At 38.9% G+C, this 21,132-nt stretch overlaps 1 protein-coding gene across 1 annotated transcript in view; it reads right to left on the bottom strand.

The window, feature by feature from the left end:
- The window catches only part of FGF10 (fibroblast growth factor 10), an 83,444-nt gene extending 75,141 nt beyond the window's left edge, over positions 1-8,303 (bottom strand). The window contains exon 1 of the mRNA XM_027607113.2: positions 6,889-8,303. Coding sequence (XP_027462914.1) covers positions 6,889-7,243 — 355 coding nt within the window. The 5' untranslated portion in view covers positions 7,244-8,303. The remainder of the gene's footprint in view (positions 1-6,888) is intronic.
- Between the last annotated feature and the right edge of the window lie 12,829 nt (positions 8,304-21,132).

Genomic DNA, 21,132 nt, shown 5'->3' with positions numbered 1-21,132 from the left:
ATTAAGTGATAGTTGTGGTGCAATTATAGGGTTATATTTAGTTGACAGTTACCTGAATTTGGGGATATACTGACTTAATCAATACTTTGCCTCTTCTATTCTGGTTAATTAAATGGTTCATTAATCGCTCAGTGTCATCATTCACTGTAGGAAGCATGCCAAACATTTGAAAATTCCTCGTTAATGATAACACACATACTGACAGATTAGCTATAGGTAAATGTGGACAGATTTAGGCTGAAGAATTATTAGGTGAACTATAAAATAAGGCAATGCTTTACTGCCAGCACTATGAATCTTTCAAATGGTAATTGGATGCACGTGTTAGCAGCAGTAAACAGTCACTGTCCAGTTGTCCACCTTACATGGGAATCTACTCTGAGTGTCTTCTTTGATTTATTGTTCCAATTAGAACACAGTGTTCAAAGAAAGAACACAACTGACCTGATTTAAAGGCAAGGGAGCCTTTAAGGCCATTATTTGGTGGATGACCTGGCTCCCTTTGAGATATCTTGAAACTTTCTATTTGTGTCAACTCTGTACTGAGTAAATATTTGGTTTTAAACTGATTCTATAAAGCATCGACATTTTGTATTCATTAATTCTTGATCAGAGTGTCACTGATGACTTCCCAAGATGCAGGTATATTTTCTCTCACTAACTTTAAAGGCCTATTTCTAGGTTGTCACTTGTCATCCTGACTGAATGGCACAAGTAAAGGTAAAAGGCACTTAAAAAAAAAAAGAAAGAGTGCCAGTCATGAAAAGTAAGTATTTTTGATTGGCAAAACCAAGTAACAATACCACTAGTCAAATGGTAAATGTAAATGGTCTTAAATCATTGCAGTATACCATGAAAAATGAAGATTTTTCTGCATAAAGGACTTGAGACAAAATGAGGTTCATTATCTTCTAGATATCCTAGACTGTGATAAAGCTGTATTAAAATTACATAAACATAAATCTTATGTCCCATATTACTGGAAAATTAAAAGAGAACTTTAATTTCTGGGAGGGAAATGCTAATATTTTACTTACTTACATTAAGCAAGTATCAACTGTTAATGCTAACAAATGCTGGAACAGTAATACTAAAAACGTCATCTGAATTACTCCTCATTACAAAGTTCACAGAATTAATGTTAAGATAGATTAAAATCACTTTGAACTAATACACATGTATTACTCTTCCTTCTGAAGCATAATAAAGAAATCTCATTTGTACTACAATTTTGGATAAGCATCCAGACATTTAAGGCTTAGGAAAGATGTAGATATTCACAGGCAGCTCATAAATGTGAGGAACATTAGCTCCATTTCAAATGAGCTGTCAACTTTTTTCCAACATTTTGGCTTGTAGAAAGTCAGACATTTGGATAATAAATGGAGTTTGCCTCTGCACATTAAGGTAACTGTGCAGGAATTTAAAGTGCTCATTCATATTCTACTATAAGTTCATTAAACACTAAAAAAAATGAACTGGAATAAACCTTTTTGCTCTAAACCAGACAGTAAAAATATAGAAGAAAATATGCATGTAATGGAGTTTCCTTCATTCTAAAAGACACAGTTTCTCTTTTAAATTCTGTGCTTAAACATCATTTTGAAAACACCTGTTTTTAAAGAGTGATCCGTACCTTTGCCTAATAGATTCCTAAAATACCCAAGACCTACCTAAAGGTTGGCATTTCTGAATTCTCATATTCTAATGTTGGCATGTGATTTCTGCCAACTGTTTTCTTGGGTTTCTTCTAGTAGATTATAAATCAGGTTTATGAAAAGGAAACTCTGTGCATTTTTTAATGGATTTATGATAAAGCCATCAAAGTGGAGGGTCCATATGGTAGGAATGCGGTAAAGGTAACAGGACAGTGTCATGTAAACATTAAATACAGTGCCTTCTGCCTTCATAAATCTTCAATGTGCATGATTAAGTGCTGCCAGTTATAAATTATGCAACCAAACTCTAGAAATGACTACAACTTAAATTAAGACACCAGAGGAAACCGTAAGTTGTATATAGGTTTTCTTTCCAAAAATCCATTGTATATTTATTAGGAGACGATATTCAAGGCCCTATTTTCCTCAATAATTACTTTCTCACATTATTTAACTTCCTACAGTAAGTCCTAGTCCTGATTTAAAAGTAATAATGCAAACCTTTAATCCTAGACAATAATTTGTCATTTATATGTGGTGAAGTAACTTTCTGATTTGCAGACTCATTTTAAAACTTTCTTTATATATATATATATGTATATATATATATATATATGGCTTGTATATATATGTATACACACACAGACATATATGTAGCTTGAAGTCTCTATGATTTTGTCCTTTTTAGAGTCATATATCAGAAGTTTCTGCAAAAGCCTAATTTCACACTGTTATTTACAATCAAATTATTTTATTACATGTGGGAACAATTAAACATTTTGCCTTCAGCAGTAAACAATTACTATATACAATGACATTCATGGGTTTTTCTTAAATGGTCATGTATTTCTAATGCCCTGTTAAAGAGGTGAGATCCATGTACATGCATCCTGTGTTTCCATAAGCAAATATATTCCCAAAGAAAATATCGAAAGAGATATTTCACTTAGAGAATGCACTGACCTCGTCTGATACCATGTAACCACCTGCAGTGAGGATACCTTGAACATGTTTCATTTCTGTTCCTCTCTCAATTTACTACTGTTCCAGTTTGAACCTGAAGAACTGTTGGTGTTCATTAGCAAGAAGTGATTAAGATTTTGGATAATTTGTTTTTTAGAGTTTTGAGGTGTCTAATTCAAATATATTGGCATCAATGTTGCCAGTAGTGGAGGTAAAAGAAATAATGTAACCAAATAGATTTGGTCTTGACCTGACTCTGCCAATTTCCAGTTGAATGACCTTGGGTAATTTCCTTTTTTCAGTTTACTTTGAAAAAAATGTGGATAGTTATATCTAAATTATAGGACCATTATGTGTTAAATGATCTACATATTGAAGAAATAGGTACATGCCATGCAGTACATACTTATTTCTATATTGTTTCCTGAACTTCTTTCCCGCAAAGACTCATAAGCACTGTGGCTTTCCATTTTGAGAATAGCCATTCTTGGATCTCTCAAGTTTAGGGATACATTTTCTTTTTATTAACTCCCGTTTTCTACAAGTGACAACCATGAGAGAAGCCCACAGTCCACCCACATCCAGAAATAAGCCTACCAGTCCCAGTTGCAAGGGTACCTAACAGATGCATCCAGCCTTTCTAGGGGGCCAGAACTGGAGCTGAATAGTAATGTTTCAAGGGCAAAGCTCTAGATATAAATAATGATAAAACAAACTTAAATGAGCCTAAGCATATCTAATGACAGATACACTACAGCTATTCTAAATTATTCAAGCTTTCTCAGACTTCTAGCAGAAGAACCATAATTCATCTCTGCTCCCTTTATTCTATTTTCATATAATGGCATAGAAGCAAACCCAAAACTAACCCCTTCCACTAAAAAAAAAAAAAAAAAAGTTATAATCACCCAAATTGAGAAGAGTTTCTTTAGCACATACAACATTTTTAGAACCATCCAATTTCTGGGAACCAGCTTTGGAGGTAGAAGTTAAAAATGATTTTGCAATGCTTATGGGTGATTTCCTTACTTCCCTTTTGTTAGTATTTTGCTGGCAAAAAGCCAATAAAACAGTTGTTTAATTACCCAGGACATCCCAAACATGTAACCTCTTAGATAATCTGTTACTGTATTTTAGCAGCAATAATACCAGGGTCAAAAGTAACAAAAAAAATTAAGCTTCAAATAAGTAGACCTCAAAAGAACAGCTTTGTATATTGAGAATAATTAATAACTTGTTTAGGAAAATGTTACTGAAAAGTGGTTTTTGGACAAGGAACTGACACTCTTCAGAAACCCTAATATTTAACAGGCTACCATTTGGTGGGCTGGCTGGCTGGTTACCCTGTAGGCATGGCAAAAGTTTGCTCACATGTAATTATGCAACATTTAGACAATATCTTAATGATACCATGTAGTTCAGCTGAATCAGTCCAGCTGGAAATTGTAGCAGTGTTCTGATTAGCCAGCCACATGTGAAATTAAGGCTTTTTCAACCTCTACTTTTCACTTGCTGTCTTGATACAGATGTTCTTGGAAAGCCTAAATTATTTATGGTTTGACATTATTTAACAGAGTAAGCCCCACCCCCTTTCATTTTCAACCATTGATTATGATTGCATTACTATATAAGATATGATATTTTAACAAGGGCTACTGTTACACTTTATCATATGGAAGAGATAATATTGTATTTTGGACAGTTAGAATGGAAATTTTCCACACTAGTTTTTATGCAATAAAAATTGTACACTCTTGTTTTGCAGGTAATTCTTACTGTAAAAATATAATTCAATTTATATCCCTGGCAATCATTTTATTAAATAAGCACACATGATTATTATTTTAGAAAATATTAATTTCAGTTGCATAAATAAACTAGTATAGATTGGTCCTTATGTCATAAAGACACTTAAAATATACCAATAGCAAAAGGGGAGTAAGTCAGAGGGGGAGACGAACCATGAGAGACGATGGACTCTGAAAAACAAACTGAGGGTTCTAGAGGGGAGGAGGGTAGGGGGATGGGTTAGCCTGGTGATGGGTATTAAAGAGGGCACATTCTGCATGGAGCACTGGGTGTTATGCACAAACAATGAATCATGGAACACTACATCAAAAACTAATGATGTAATGTATGGTGATTAACATAACAATAAAAAATTATTAAAAAATGTCAAAAAACTAATGATGTAATATATGGTGATTAACATAACAATAAAAAATTTTAAAAAATATACCAATAGCAAAATCAAGTTAGTGTCTAAAAAAAAAAAAAAAAACAGAATTTTGCCCAAGGTTAACACTTCGAAAATATATTTATCTCCATGAACTAAAAATACAAAGAAGAGTTTCAGTCAATGGGCATTTTTTTTAACTCCCAGCTCACTCTTCAGCAAGTGTTTAGCTTACTTCTTCCCCATAATTCTACCTGGATGACAGCACAACTATTTTGTTTTAGAAGTGAATAAAGGTATTAAATTTTAATCAACAACTCTACCATCTAAATGCAGTATCTAATGAATTCAGGTAACAAACGACTTTCAAACAAAAAAATCATAAATGACATTATTTCAGCTGCTTTCTATGAATCAGAATGGAAAAAAAAGGTAATGGACTATTTAACATCTCTATATTAAAGTCTAGATGGAATACTTTAAAATACTTTCACAAGTATTTTTATTACTTATAAACATATCGCTAATTTTAGTAAATGGAAGCAGCAGCTGAAGAGGAACAGAAGTTAATGTTGAATATATGTGGATCCCCAAATAAGAAATCTAAGTCTTGATTCCTGTAAATTTTTATTTAAAAAGAAAATGCTAAATTCTGATTAACTGTCTTTCCCCTTAGTACCAGATAGTTTTCTGGGTCAACGTATCTTGGAATGTCTGACGCACATATTTAAGTTAGTTGGCAAGAAATTTCCAAACAACTGACACATAAAGGTCCCTTTAAAAGGTAAATTGGAAGGACCATTGAGATAATGCTAAATGGTCATTAAAGATGTTTAAACGTCATTGTCTACTGTCTTCAGTGTGCCATTACATAGCCTTGGGATCCTTTCAAATAGCAATCAATAGAGGGTGAATAAGTCTCACCACTTGAAAGTAACTAGGAAAGGAAGCCAACAGAGTAATCTGGCTTTGCTGGACTGATTCAAGAAGAGACACAATATCCACCCTTCCTCTTCTAGTTCTCCCTCCCCCTACCCAGCCCACACCCCTGCAAGAAAGAAAGAAGAGAAAGAGCTAAAGAAGGAAAGAGAGAGAGAAAGGAAAATGGATGGGGCAGAGGGCATAATTTATCCTGAGCAGAAAACCTCATCCAATGGGACAAACTATAGCCATGGAAACAGACTTCATGACTTTTACTTTGAAAATAAAAGAATGACAATGAAATTTGTGTGAGGTCTGTGTGAATCCAGTCCCAGATGTTTACAGTGCTGTAGTAGTATGGCTCTGCAATATGAGAGCTTTCAGAAGAAACGAGTACAACAGGACACCACAAAGCAGCGCATATGCCATTGACAATGCAGACATGAGCATCATGTTACCAAGAGAGAAGGCAGGCAGAAGACAAATAGCAGCGGTGGTGCCTGAAAAGCTAACTTCATGGACTGCAATCACTCAAACCAACATGAGGGGCCAAAAAAAAAAAAAAAAAAAAAAAAAAAAAAATCAAAACCAGAAAAATGTTTGCACTCCCGTCTAGATAGGTAATAGGGTAAAGAGATGGGGGTGGGGAGCCAGCGGAATTGACTTTTCTTTCTTAAATAAAGCTCCCATAAAGCCCCTATAATTGACAGCGGATAATTATTTTCAGCTTGAGAAAACTGTCCCAAAACTCTTAATAAGATTGCCAGCGAAAAGAAACCAAATGTGTTTACTCGAGCCAGTTCCAGAAGGGAGGGAAAGGGGACCTTGAGATGAGGTGCGGAAGGGCTATGGAGACAGAGGGGGGCATCTAGGCGCAGCAACAACTCTCCAGCGCCCTGCGTGGTCCCGGGAATGACAAGCCGGAGAAGGAGAGACGGGGCAGATGGGGTGGCAAGGAATGGGGGGTGTGGAGGGAGCTGCGTCAAGGGGAGGGGGGGCGGCAGCACAATGTATGGGGGGAGTGATTTAGTGTGAAAGTATTCCACTTAATCATTTTACAGGGGTTGGGGACGTAAATATTTAGCTGGCCACATCTGGAACAGATTTTCCCCCCCTTGTGGGGTGGGGGGTGGATAATTGGAAGGAGGGGAGCGCGCATTTGTTACTTACTGTACGGGCAGTTCTCCTTCTTGGTACCGCTGACCTTCCCGTTCTTCTCGATCTTGAGAAAGTACTTGGTAAAAGAGAAGAGCTTTCTCCAGCGGACATCTCCTTGGAGGTGATTGTAGCTCCGCACGTGCCTCCCCGCACTAGCAGGAGAGGAGGAGGAGGAAGAGGACGCGGAGGACCAGGACGAGGAGGAGGAGGCAGAGGAGTTGGTGGCCTCTGGTGACACCATGCCCTGACCGAGGGCTGGGCAGGTGACAGGGATGGAAGACACCAAGAACAGCAACAGGAAGCAGCAGCCGCTGCCAGGCAGGTGGGGAAAGGCTGAGGCACAATGTGTCAGTATCCATTTCCACATTGTACTGAAACTCTCGGCACTGGAGATTGTCTCATCAGAAGGAACATACTGGAAGGGTAAGACCTGGTGCGAGGCAAGGAGACAGCTGGAGGTGGCGGCCGCTGGTTAGCTCCCTCGGGGCGCAGATCTGGCCAGAAGTGAATGCACCAACATCCATAACTCCTTGGAAGGGCCGGCTGCCTCTCCTGGCTCCTTTCTCGGGCCCGCCGCCGAGCGCCTCTCGAGTCTCCCGGTGAATGGTGGACGTGGGTGGCCGCAATGGCAGGAGCTGGTGGTGGCGGTGGTGGTGGTGCTGGTGGCGGTGGCGGCGGCGGTGGTGGTGACCAGCGGTCTTCACTCCTCTAGGAGTTACTTTGTTCTCTTCTTCACCCCTTTCTTCACCATGGTAGATGCAAAAAAAGGTCTGAAAAACAGATGACAGCACGGTGAACAAAACCCACGGAGGTTGGGGTGGGAGGCTGGGGGCGATGTCTGCGCCTCTCTGGGCTTGGCACCTTCTGGTCCCTCTCCGCAGAGCCCCAGCCCGCTAGCCAGTTCTAAAAGCGCGTCCCTTTGCAGTTGTCAGAACTGGAGGCAAGCTGCCGGTCGCCGATGTTTCCTTCCCCGTCTTGCTTTCTCTTTTTGGTGGTGCCTGTTGATTTGAAGCCTCCAGAAAGTCACTTCTTGTTTGGGGGAGATGGCGGCTGGTGTTTTGTTTGGTCCTCTTTCCCTCCCCCCCCCACCCCCTTCCTTTGGAAAGCCCGCTTGTAAACAGGTTGAAGCCTGGAGTCTAAATGTCAGTGATTCTAAGCCAGAGGTGGGCTCTGCCTCTGCTGGTCAGACCTCATTTGCAGGGGTGGAGAAGCGGGGGGAGGGGGTCAAACGGCGGTGGGACATCTGAAACCCTCGGCTGCTGGGAACGCCAGGGAGCGGGAGGGGGAGGGGGCCAAGAGGGGGGGGGGAGAGTAGGGGAGCAAGGAGGGGAGAGCGCGATGCCTCCGCGCGGAGCCGGGGGCTGCCGGGTCCCTTCCCTGTGGCCCCGCGGCCGCAGGCAGCCTCCGCCCCGCGCCTCCAGCTCCGGCGAATTGCTGCAAAGTGGCGGTGGTGCGCTGGCCACCAGCGCGAGCTGGCTCCTCGGGCTTTCCCAAGTTTGCTGTCTCCAGCCTGAACCAGTCCCCTCTGGGGAGCCCCCTTCTCACTTGTTTTCCAGCGTAGGATTTTTTTTTTTTTTTTCTCCCTTCTTTTGGCAGTGAAGTTCTTCAGAGCCACCTGGAGCTTGGTGCTTGGCTGACTGTTTTTAACCCCCCTCTGGCTCCCAGAAGGAGGGGAGGGCTGGGGGAGAAAGCAGAAGATGCTGTGGATAAACCCTCTAAAGCAGCAGATTATAAACTGGTCGGAGTGAGCACAGAAAAGGGAGACATAATTAGCTTCTTTTCCTCCTCTTCTGCCAGCTTCCAAGGAGGTCTCTGCTTTAATGAATCACTGATTTCTCGCTTCCGTTGCCGAAGTAAAAAGTTCACACTTTGGCCCTCTCTGCCTTTTAAGCTCAGGGAGATTTATCGTCACCCTTAAAAGTCGCCTCTCTCTTGGCGCAAATGAAATGGGGGACCGAAAAGACCAATTTCTAATTGCTAGCATGAGTCCTTTAGTGAATCACGCGTGCACTTCAAAGCGAACGCACTTTATTGAGATTGCGAAGATTTACCCATAGGATTTGGACGAATGTTCTGCTGTTTTCTATGCGATTTCCTTTGCACTTTGCCATAAAAGGGGCGTCTTCTTTTTTCTATCTTTACATTTAGTGTTAAGAGGGCTCGGTTTTACGATACAGCTGCACTACCAGTTCTCCCTCTTTCTCACACTCACCACGTCGCAACACCCTCATTGCTAGGGACGCTCACAACCCAGATATAGACAGAACCAACTCCCTGGCTAGGAAACCTTGCCAGGGATTAAGAGGCACGAGAGGCAAGTAACTGTGATAATCGGTTCCGATCCGAGTTAAGAGATAGTTCCTAGAGGATCACTACGAGAACTACTCTGTACTAGGGAAGGCTTGACTGGGAGGAGTAACGGAAGAGGTAATGGTGTAAAATATTTACCTTCGGTAAGGCGGTTAGACATTCGTGTTATGTTGAAGCATATGAAATTGCCACTATTTTATATTTCTTGACCTTCCCAAGTGGCAATTTCATATGGTTCACCAAACTTAATAGTTAGACTGCTATTCTAAGATGGAGAATCACTTCAAGGTGAACTTGGGAGTTTGACCTCTGTAACTGTAACTCCAAGGGAGCTAATCAGAAGAACTGGTGTATATACAACAAGCCAGAATCCCTGTAATGTGCATTTGACCTCAGTCTTCATTGTGAACAGGAGAAAATACAGAGAAATAAAAAAATCTAGCTTTAGAGATGGGCATTAGGAATGATTGCCCAATTATGTTGTTTAGTGACCTGAAAAAAATGACTTTGCATGCATGCGCTTTTATTTTCCTACGCATTCAGAGCCTTTGAAATAGAACCATGTAATGCTAGAATCAGGATTTTAATTGCATTTGTTTATAACCAATTGCAATGCTTACTGAAAAGATTTTGACAATGTGGTGAATAGCACAGTAGGCTTTTTAATTTAATAGAATCAGTTTTGATTTCTGTAGCCATTAATTGGAAAGTTAAAGAACATACGTCATTCGTATGCTCAAAGTTTTGTTCTTTTCTTAAAGCATGGATGTTTAAAAATGAAATCACTGTGCTAATTTAATTTTCTAGTTCACAGTTTTATACCTGAGCTAACAAATGCCTGAGAGAAAGTATAATGTTTCTAAGGGACTTGAGTTTCAGCCCAATTGTTCAGTAGAATCCAAATGTTTGAATTGACAACTAATTAAAACTGCATGTTTTTTTAATGTTTGATGAAACCATACAGTAAAGATTCTGCTGTGAAAAGTTACAAAATATAGGAAGTTATAATTTTGAGGTTTCTCTACACTGGGCATCAACACTATTGATGCCAGCTTGAGATCCTTTTAATTTTTTTTAAAACTCACAATAGACATCCCCTCCTACACTGAAGCTCGTCTCCCCTCTACCCCCCTCACCCCCACACCTACCGACTTTCTGCTCCAGCAGAGAAGGCGATTCAGATCTTTGTGAGAAGTTTTGTGTTCTTATTCTGTTTGAAATGGGAAAAACAAAACAAAACAAAACACTTAATCAAACTTCCATATTAAAATCTGGTTGCAGCAGGTGCAGTGTTTAAAACTAGAGTCCTTTTGCCGTTCTTCTGTACAGCGTGATGACAGGAAGGGCATTTACAAAACAGCCCGAAGGAAAAGCTGACATAGCTTTTTAGATTATATCTCATTCTTCTTTTTCTTTTCTGTACAGCCTTTCTTTTATAGCACAGTTGAATCCCTAAATACTCTGCTGCTTTGCATTGTTAGGTCACCTCTTAGGTTAGCCCGAGAAAGCCTGAGAAAAGTTCCACAGGAAAGATGCACTATTTAACGGAATTCAATCTCTCCCAATAGATTTGAATCACTAACATAAATGTATGAATGTAGATTATATCTCTGTAATGAGGCCTGAATCATTCTCAGTTACTTCAAAGGACTGAAATTCTACCTTCCTTTTTTAGCAGCAATAATCAGGTCTTAATGGGTTCCTTTATTAATTGTTTCTCTGCAACGATTGAAAAGGACAGGACAAGCTTCAGATTGGAGTGGTAACTGCTAATTCTAAAAGGCTGTTTTTCTTTCTTTCCAACCTCTGGAAGGCATGCTTTATTTCTGTGTCCTAAACATATCGAGTAATATTAGGCTAGCTCTTTATTGGAGGAAATAGATGTGGCCTTTTGTTTAATGTGATGTCTTAAGAAGCTACTGAGGCTTTTAAAAGCAAGTCCGTGGCAGCAGCCTCTGAAGAATCCTAAACTGTGACTGTTTGACCTCAGAGAAGCCGTTTGCCTATGTACTTCCAGATCCTTCAGTAGCTCTTCTGTTTGAGCGGTTTACATTTTAAGTATGTATTTCCTGGATTCTTTATGTTGCTTGGCACTATCTGTGGTTCAATTACAAGATGTGTGTTCTATAATGTGTGATGTAATTGGCAGTGTCAGTAAGCTGCTTCAAATAATAATACATCAGGTCAAAAGTCAGCCAGGCTGCTCTACAAAGTAGACATGTGCAGGCCTCATTTTTGAAGTCTGCAGAGATAGTCCTCATGACAGTGTGTTCCAGCCCATGTTCCCTTTCAGATACGGGAGATGCCAGTTGTTCTTTTGTTTTTTTTGTTTTGTTTTGTTTTTTTGTGTGGTTTTTTTTTTTAAGATTTTATGTATTCAGTGGAGAGAGAGAGCATGCACACAACTGGGGGGAGGAGGAGCAGAGGGAGAGGGAGAAGGAGGGTCCCGGCTGAGCCAGGAGCCTGATGCAGGACTCCATCCCAGGACCCTGGGATCATGACCTGAGCCGAAGGCAGACGCTTCACCGACTGAACCACCCAGGCGCCCCCGGGGAAGATGTCAGTTTTAAGGCATTGTTGGGGCTTCTGGTCTTCCCAGGATGTGGCTAGAGATGATGCTTATGGTCAGTGACATTTGGGCCAAATCAAATAGTGATATCTTATTTTTTTAAGAGGGGGTTTCAGTTGAAAGGAAAAGGAGTCTTAAACCGCAGAGAGCAATGCAGTACTTGAAAGCCGGGGGGACTTTAGCAATAGTTGAATCCAACTTGATCACTTTATAGCTGAACGAACTGATGCCCAAGTCACTCGGTGGTAGAAGAGAGTTTAGAACTCAGGTGCTGAGTCCTAATTTTAACAACCATAGGCTGCTGTCCTAATTTTGTTGGTTAACACCTGCCTTGTCTGTTTTCTCTTTTCCCCCTCTGGGCTCCTCTTCTCCTTATCACTGACCACTCATCACTCTAATGTCTGAGATGCCAGGGTGGAAATGATAAGGGGTTAGGAGGCTTTACTTATGCAAAACCAATGTATCTTTGCTGCAATAGATTAGCCAGAGAAAAGTAATAAAATAGCTTGGTGTTGAATTATTGGGTACCAGTTGATTTGCTGAATAAATATTGATGTATATATTTGGCAAAGGGGACTATGTTATCAAAACTTGTGAAATGAACACAATTAGAAAGCGATGCATGCCACATGTTTTCAGAATAATCAAGGATTTTTTTTTTCTATATAATCTGAATTTGTAAGTTCTACTCCAGGAAATTCATGGCTTCTTCTAAAAAAGTAGATTTATAATTTGATGCTGCTTTCTCTATTCCAAGATTAAATTTCCGTAAAGCAGTGTGATATTTCAAAGCATAGGTATTGGCTTAAATAATTTTTTTTCCAAAGCTTGAAACTAAACTAAATTTTCTATTCCCAAGCTTTCAAACAAACTTAATGATCTATTGTTGAGAATGAAAAATGGCCAAGGTAGTGACAAAGATCTTTTGAAGGAAAAAAAAAAAAAAACTATATAAGAATGTTTAAATTATACAATAAATCACAAAAATTCTTGGAAACTCAGCTCTGCCTATTGGCACCAAACACACCAAACATATTTCCGCAAAGCTGCTATTTGTCTCCTCCCCGCTGATGGTAAACAGAACCTTCCCTTGACAAAGCTGTGAAGTATGAAGAGTTCTGTTTGTTTTCTGTGTTTCCAGCTGTCCCTTTGTAGAACTGTGCCTCCTTCCACTTCAAGTCCTCTAGGTTTCCTAGTCCTGTATCCTTGATCAGAATTTTAAGCACTCTGATACCAGTCCTTTATGTTTGTGATTCAGTTGGCAGGTTATCATGTTTTCTTTAAAGTTGCAATGTCTTACAACAGATATTTATAGTAAATGTCTTTCTTCATCCATTCACTTAACTGTGAATTTAACTAATGTTTATGGATACCTATTATGTGTGTGTTGTGGGATTTTACAAATAAATAAGACAGAGCAACATCCCTTGTGAAAAGAATGAATGAATGAATGAATGAGTGAGTGAATGAATGAATGAATGATTTTAAGTACTTTATTATTAATGATGAAGAAAATAAAATTATTTTAGGACTCAGAAAGCAAATGGCGAGATTTGGGAGGAGAAAAAAGAGCCCCTGAAATTTTTTTTCTGGTTGTCCTACTGTCTACAAGAAGAGCTGAAGGAAACTGACTTCTATTTTCTGGCTTCACACAGGATCAGGACTCAATCTTTTTCTGTTACGTGTCCCTGACATAATCCCTCACAGTTTCTTCTGCAGACTGGGCATTTGGGCTGCATCCTTTCTGCCACCTCAACCTGACTTGCTCTCCTTACCTTCTGCTCTCAGAAGATGGATGCAAATTTTATGCTTTCCAGCTTATTTTAATTACTTCCCAGTAAGAGTTCCCTAATCTATATACTGTTCAGTGTGCCTCCTGTTGAAACATACGTATTACCAAGTATAATTTGACCTATAAACCCATTCTCCCTACTTGACAAATTTTGCCTCTGTTAAATAGACTTCAACAAAGAAGATTAATTATCCAATAATTACTATTAGAAATATTATTGTGTTGGGAGAATGCAGTAATCATGGTGCTGGATTTTTCTTGGATTGGTCCCCAGATCCATTTCCTACCCTTTTCTGCTCAGCTCTGTGCTGACACCTGTGCATCACCAGTGTCCCTTGGACAATGACTTGCTGTCGGTTTTGTTGGTGGGAGATTGGGATCTGCAGAAGATCAGAGCCCAGGAGAGAGAGAACTCTGGGTATTTCTTCCTCTCCTCCTCCTCTTTGATTGACCATAACTTTTCTGGCAGTGGCCATGTTCTTCCAGATCCGCTTTTGAGTCCCTGCTATGTTATTCCCTCCCCTTGCCCTTTAAGCTCAAGGAGCGGTAACAGTTACTGTCTATTGCTGGTCTACCATCATTTTTCCTTGCTTGTTTATTTCCCTGACCTATACCTCTATAACTGGTAACTTTTTGTTCAAGTCTTTTCATCTGAATCAATTGGGATAAATTCTGTGTCATAGTCAGGACAGTGACTAGAATGCACACCTTCTGCAGTGAGTGACCAGTGTGTAGTAATATGTTTTGTTTGTGTACAAGGTAACAGAGAAGTGTAATTTAATACAAAGTACATTGTGGAACTTCTAGTGCTTGTTTGTTATGCTATATTCTTTGAATTATACAAAAGATAATGACACATGGCATTTGTCCTCAAGAAAGAGATAATTTAGTATTGAGTTTTGATTGATTATTGCAGAGATTTTTTTTAATTTAGTGAATTAAAAATTCCAAAGGTCCAAAATCAAAGAGTAAAACATTTTGGTTGCTAAATGTTCAATAAAATACTTTCACACAAATAACTTTAGAAAATGAATTCAGTAAAGTAGAAATAATGTTCATAAATAACATGCATTTGTGGAAAGCTGTAGTAAAAGCTCCATATTAAAATTACCTTTCTTCTTTTCAATTTACTATGAAAAATGTAAATGTTTCCTAATCTTTAAAGTCATCAATTTTTTTGTGAGTGAATTTGTTACATTGAACTTTACTTATAGTTTAGTTAGAAAGGAAGGAGGGAGATAAAGAGTATCATTTTCTAGCCTACTTTAGTTCTTCTCTAAAGACAATTCTTTAAAACTGGAGATGCAGCTAGCCTTGAATTGTTCAGTTAGGTGTAAAAGCTGGGTACAGTAATAAACTCCCGAGACAAACTATATATACAGATAATTTTGTGGATTGATCACTGTCCAGATAATTCCATAAATTTCACAGACAAATAACTTCTTACAGAAATGAATATAACCCAGGATTTATAGAGCTCAGATCAAGCCTTTGTCTTTTATTCTCTCCCATTACCAGCCTTAACAATGATAAAATTGTGAACCTTTATAGCTGCAAAAGACTTTAACTTCCTCAGTCCTGCTGCCCTTCCTTCACAGGTTGCGGGGGTGTCGGGGTGAAAGAGGAGGAACAGAAGCCTGAGGAGCAGGAGGAACAGGGGGAGGGGGAGGGGGAGGAGGAGGGGGGAGGAGGGGGAGGAGGGAGAGAAGGAGGAGGCAGTGACCTGGGAAGATGAAGCAAGCTGCCCAGGATGGCAGGGCTAGTAGTGATGAGCTACCACGCCCGCACTAAACTAGCAAATGGCAGGAACGCTTCACATACTTAGAAGATGTCATACACCTGCAGGAACAACAGTGGCCCCTGCTGAAGCTGTGGACAGGGAGGGAGAACATTTCATCATTTCCAGGGCATTTAGCATGTTGTTTGGAAAATTCTGAGTTTATTCCAACTTGAAGAAGAGCATGTCCTTGTGGCTGAGAACCTACTAGAGCATCCCTAAATTAGGAGAGCATTTCGCTAAGTTGCTTGAATCCTAGCTAAGAGATAAAGAGACTGCCCTCAGGATAAGAGTTAAAAAATACGTCATTTTAAAATGTATTTTCTGCTCAAGTGTCTATAATGGCTTCTTGTCTCTACTGTTCTGGCTTTCACATTCCTGGTTCAGGTGTCAGTGGGGTTTGGATATTTGGGTTTGATATATTTAAATTTTGTGGGCAGAGGGAGAAAGGACTTAGAAAATTTTTTTGGCTAACTTGTGAGAAATAATGTTTTGCCTTTAACCAAAGTCATGCTCATTTGGATTAGGGTATAGTGGATTAGGGTATATTCTTCCTACTCTATAGCACTAGATAGCAATGTTTTCTGGATTTATTTTTGTAGCCAGTGTTGTTTTTACTGTTTCACCTATATTTTCTGTGATTAAAAATAGGGAAGTGTATACGAGAAGTCATTTAATCTTTTATTTTCTGCAATTAGAAACCTAACTGTGAGAATTTACCTTACCCATTTCTTAAACACACACACACACACACACACACACACACACACACACACACACCTTCAAGTACCTCTTGTTAGACATCTAGTCTTTTTTTGAATTTTGAAAAACAAAGCCTGTCAGATTATTTGGAATTGATTGAAAAATAATTTTTTTAAACTCCAAAGCATCAATTAGGAAGATGGCCAAGAGCTAAAATGACCCGTTTTCATTCTTTTCTTCCCCCCCCCTTAGTTTTATTGAGAAATAATTAACATACCTCACTGTATAAGTTTAAGGTATGCAGTATGATGGTTTGATCTACATATGTGGTAGAATGCTCACCACACTAGGGTTAGTTAACATCCATCATCTCATATAGATACGAAAAGAAGAAAAAATAAATTTCTCCTTGTGAGAGAACTCCTAGGATCTCTTTTCTTTTTTTTTTAGATTTATTTATTTATTTTTTGAGAGAGTGAGAATGAGAGAGAGAGAGAGAGAGAGAGAGAGACAGAGAGTACATGAGAAGGGGGAGGGTTAGAGGGAGAAGCAGGCTCCTCGCTGAGCAGGGAGCCCGATGCGGGACTCGATCCCAGGACTCCAGGATCATGACCTGAGCCGAAGGCAGTCGCTTAACCAACTGAGCCACCCAGGCACCCGGATCTCTTTCATCACAACTTTCCTGTATTATCATATACCAGGGGAACTGTAGTCATCATGTTGTTCATTACATCTCTAGCAACTATTTATAGCAGGATATTTGTACCTTTGGACTACCTTCCTCCAAAGATATAAACAGCTTTTGCATTAGTTCGATATTTACTTATAACAGATTAATGTTATTTATATGAATTGGTGCTGGGTTCTCTCTGTGTTAGAGGTCAGCTTCTAGATTGACAGAAATAACCCCAGGAAAAGAATTGCTTAGTACAACAGGGAGGGTAGCCCATTGTAATTGGAAGGCAACTTTGAATCCTTGATTTATCAAAGAAACTTCAGTGCTACGAGAATAGACATGTGAGTTCTTTGTCATTGACAATTAAGAAAGGGAAGCAGAGAGGAGTATTGACCTTAGACATAGGTGTTGAAGTCCAAGAAGGTGAAGTAACCTGCTCAAATGACAAAGCCAGGACTCATCTTCAGCCAGTATCCTGCGAATAGAAAAGTGCTGGGTACCCAGGTGGAGTACTTTGAACTTCAGAAATGTCAGTGTCAAAATTTGGGGATATCTGTGTTGGAAGGATCTAAGGAGTAAGGACAGTGGTTCTTTTTACATTGATGTTTTTGTATTTTTCTCTTTCAGGTGCCTGATTTTATTCTTCCAGAAATTTCTGGGTTCTGAATATATAGCAAAAGCCTGTCCTCTGCTTCTTTATTCCTTTCCTAAATGCAGACACTTGCTCTGCACAAACGCCACTTCCCTTTGATTAGTGATACAACCACAGTAACAGTAAGGAGAGCCTTTCCCCTGACTTGGAGGTTCAGCTCTATGTGTCAAGTTATTCTTCCCCTACTTTCACTTGGGGCAGAGACCTGACTCCTGAGCTAGCTTTGTGCAAAGATACAATGTTTTTGGCTATTTTGCATAGAAACCTAGGCCTGGATGGCTGCACACAGGTTCTACATAATGAGTGGAGAAAAAACTTTTTTGAGCTACTTGAGGACATTCCCAGTGAGCATCTGGAAGATTCCTTCCATGCGGATTCTTAACGCCAGATCCCAGTCTGTGCACTTAAGTCCTGGAGGATGATGCCAATCAGTTTTTAGAGAACAAAGGGGGTTTCGATGTGAAAAAAAATCCCTATTTACTCGTTGCTTAAGAGTTAGAATTTGGGGGAACAAACTCTGTGCCATTTTCAACTCTTTTTTTGTGTGTTTTGAATTTGTCAGTTGAATTTCTACTAATGCATTTTTAAATTGGATAAAATTTTAAAGTAGAACAAACACAGTAAACCTAAGGACAGGATCGCCCATTCTCAAAGTCCAAAATAAAATTGTCCATGAGGTTAAAAAAATTATAACTAAGAAAAGCCAGGGGGAAAATGTGACTAGTTTATCTTTTGGTAAATAAGCAAGGGAAATGAAATACAGACAGCAAGGAAGCCACATATTTGGTAAAGATAGAAACCTCAGATTTTTTTTTTTTAAATAAAGCAACTTCCACATTTAGCAATATAAAGTATAATTAGTTTTGGTACTTAGGAACATTTTATTGATAAACATGACCCTTTTAGGCCTACTGAAAAATACACAAGGCTGTATCCACGTGACAGCAGACAAATGTTTCAGGAAGGCATTAACTGTGTAAAATTTTGAGAGCCATTTTCATTTACATAATTTTTTTGTCTTAAAAATATTTGCTTCTGTCATTTGGAGAGAATCTATTTTTTTTTCCTCCTTCCTATTTGACTCGTCTTTATTACCAAGTGAATTTTTCCAAGCCGCCCCACTAAGTGACTCTTAGGGGAAATTAGAAATCTGTGGTTGGCATTATGTTGGTGGAGGATAAAGAGAAAGCTATGCATCCCTCAACTCCCATCAGGAAAGGGCAGGAGCCGAGTAAATTATTACAGTTGAGAAGGGAGGAGATTAAGGTGAGCTATTCTGTCCCAGAGGCTGTTCCTGACAGGGACCCAGTGGCGGGAGGGTGGGAGGGCGGGTGGTACAGATGGAGGGGCTTCCAGCTAGATCCTTGTCTTTCATCAAAACAGCTGTTAAGACTGAGAGCCGGAGCCCAGGAACTTTCCTCTTTGGTGGAGAGAAGTGGGTGAGGCACTGTGCTCAATTCTAAGAGTGTGTGCAGTTCCTGTGGAAGGGGCTGAAGATTAGACAAGAATGGGACAGATGGAAGTGGTTGCCGCCCCTGCTACACAGTTTGCAAGAGACACCTTTTTAAGATCCATTACATAAATCATCACTATTTTCTGATAATGTTTTATTTTCAGCACTACTCTGTGGATACTATTAAAGCTAATAAAAAGTAACATGCTTTTGTTTGGGAGGGAGGTAATTTTTAACCAGTAGATTTTTAATGATTTTCCATTTAAAAAGGCCTTAAAATTTATAGGAAGAGAGGGTAATGTGTTTTAAATTGAGCAATATTTTGAAGTTCAAATCAGTTTTTGCCTTAGCAGATGTGTATGCTGCGTGCTATTGAATGTTTTTCTGGGTTTATTTTCTGACAAAGGTGTATTTCCTGGAGCTGTTTCTTATAGGAAAATATACAATTTCTTAGCCTTTACTTTCACAACTTTCATACTGTTGTCCAGATACAAATAAGATGTGGAATGACAAATGCTTGATAACCTGTGTTTTAATTAGCTCCACTAATAATATCATCTACAGTGTTCACATGGGGAGGAAAGAACAATTCAGAATATTTGTCAGGCTCACATAGTGTGTAATTATTACATTTTCAGGTGAAAAAAGAGGGAAGTGCATGAGACCTGAAAGTTAGGATATCTAGATTATATTTCTGATTCTGACACAAACAGTTGTGAGGCCTAGGACTAATATTTAGGAAAAGGCATAAATAGCTTTTGGCTTTAAAATTCTCTAACATAGGGCACCTGGGTGACTCAGTCGGTTAAGCATCTGCCTTCGGCTTAGGTCATGACTTCAGTGTCCTGGAATTGAGTCCCACATCGGGCTCCCTGCTCAACGGGGAGTCTGCTTCTCCCTCTCACTATGCCCTGTGTGCTCTCTCTCTCAAATAAATAAATAAAATCTTTTTAAAAAATTCTCTAACATATGAGACCCAGAATAACAAAGGTTGCTATTTTATCAGTACCGCACCATGGCAATAGAAAAATGGATGATACTTAACATTGAAAGTGGGATCTTGTCACTCAAGTTATTTTCCAGAATCATGGTATAATGGAACAGAAATGCCCATCTAATACGAAGCTCTCTTTTCATTTTTTCCTATAGCTGCACATGAGACAACTATGGTCCATGAAGGAAAAATTACTTGCCCAACATTATCCAGCTAATTAGTGACAGAACCTTTAGAAGCTGTGCACCCCAACTTACCATTATTATTCTTGCTATATCCATCTTTGGCAGCAAAAACAATGTAAAATGGGTTTTTTTTTATTCTTTAGAAAGTTAGTAATAGAGTGAGAAATATAGTGAGTAAATGCAAATGTAAATTAAGAGGAACTCTAAATAGATGTTTAAAAAATCTTATGTAACTTAACTGTAAAAAGACTGATAAAAATCAAGGTACTTTAGGATGGGAAGGGGTTAGAAGTCAAGTCCCTGATATTTGATTCAAGATAAGAAATCGAGAGTAACTATAGGCATCCCTGATGAGTCTGCTGTATTTGATTATTTATATTTTTAATATTTTAGAGTCCGCAAAGACACTGGAATGCTCAGCAGTTGAAGTTCTGGGTCAGTAGGAAATTTTGAAAAGAAATTGTCAAAAAATTGCATGAATGGGCAGAACAATGATATAATCTTTTATCAGGTGGTTTCTAGGAATTTATCCCAAGGATATAATCCTTGGCCTTCCCTTTCATCTGTGTGGAAAGATGACTTAATTTTTAATATCAGTCTTACTCTTGAACTAACTAGACTTCATCCCTAACTATTTTGGTCATGTCTTCACTAGGGTAAGAAGATTGCTTTCATTATTACCAGGCATTTGTTGTTTTTAATTTTCTTTCTTTCTTTCTTTTTCTTTCTTTCTTTCTTTCTTTCTTTCTTTTTCTTTCTTTCTTTCTTTCTTTCTTTCTTTCTTTCTTTCTTTCTTTCTTTCTTTCTTTCTTTCTTTCTTTCTTTCTTTCTTTCTTTCTTTCTTTCTTTCTTTCTTTCTTTCTTTCTTTCTTTTGAGAAAACTTACCAGAGGCTCATTTTTAGAAAATCTTTATCTAATGATATCCCTTTAACCATATATTTTCTCAATATGATTATATATCACTCCATATACTTCCCCAGCTATAATGTTCTCCTTTTCCCTTGTATATCCATGCTTAGAGTGTTCATGCCTTAAATTCTTAACCAACACTGATCTCACTCTCATTTAAGTGGCTATGCAGTTAGATGAAAATAAATCAATTTTTACTTTATAAATTTTCCAATACTATTTTCATAAAATTACCT

Source organism: Zalophus californianus, chromosome 5 (genome assembly GCF_009762305.2).
Source record: "Zalophus californianus isolate mZalCal1 chromosome 5, mZalCal1.pri.v2, whole genome shotgun sequence".
Taxonomy (NCBI): Eukaryota; Metazoa; Chordata; class Mammalia; order Carnivora; family Otariidae; genus Zalophus; species Zalophus californianus.
The sequence above is the reverse complement of the archived record's forward strand: the minus strand, read 5'-3'. Positions and strand labels throughout refer to the sequence as shown.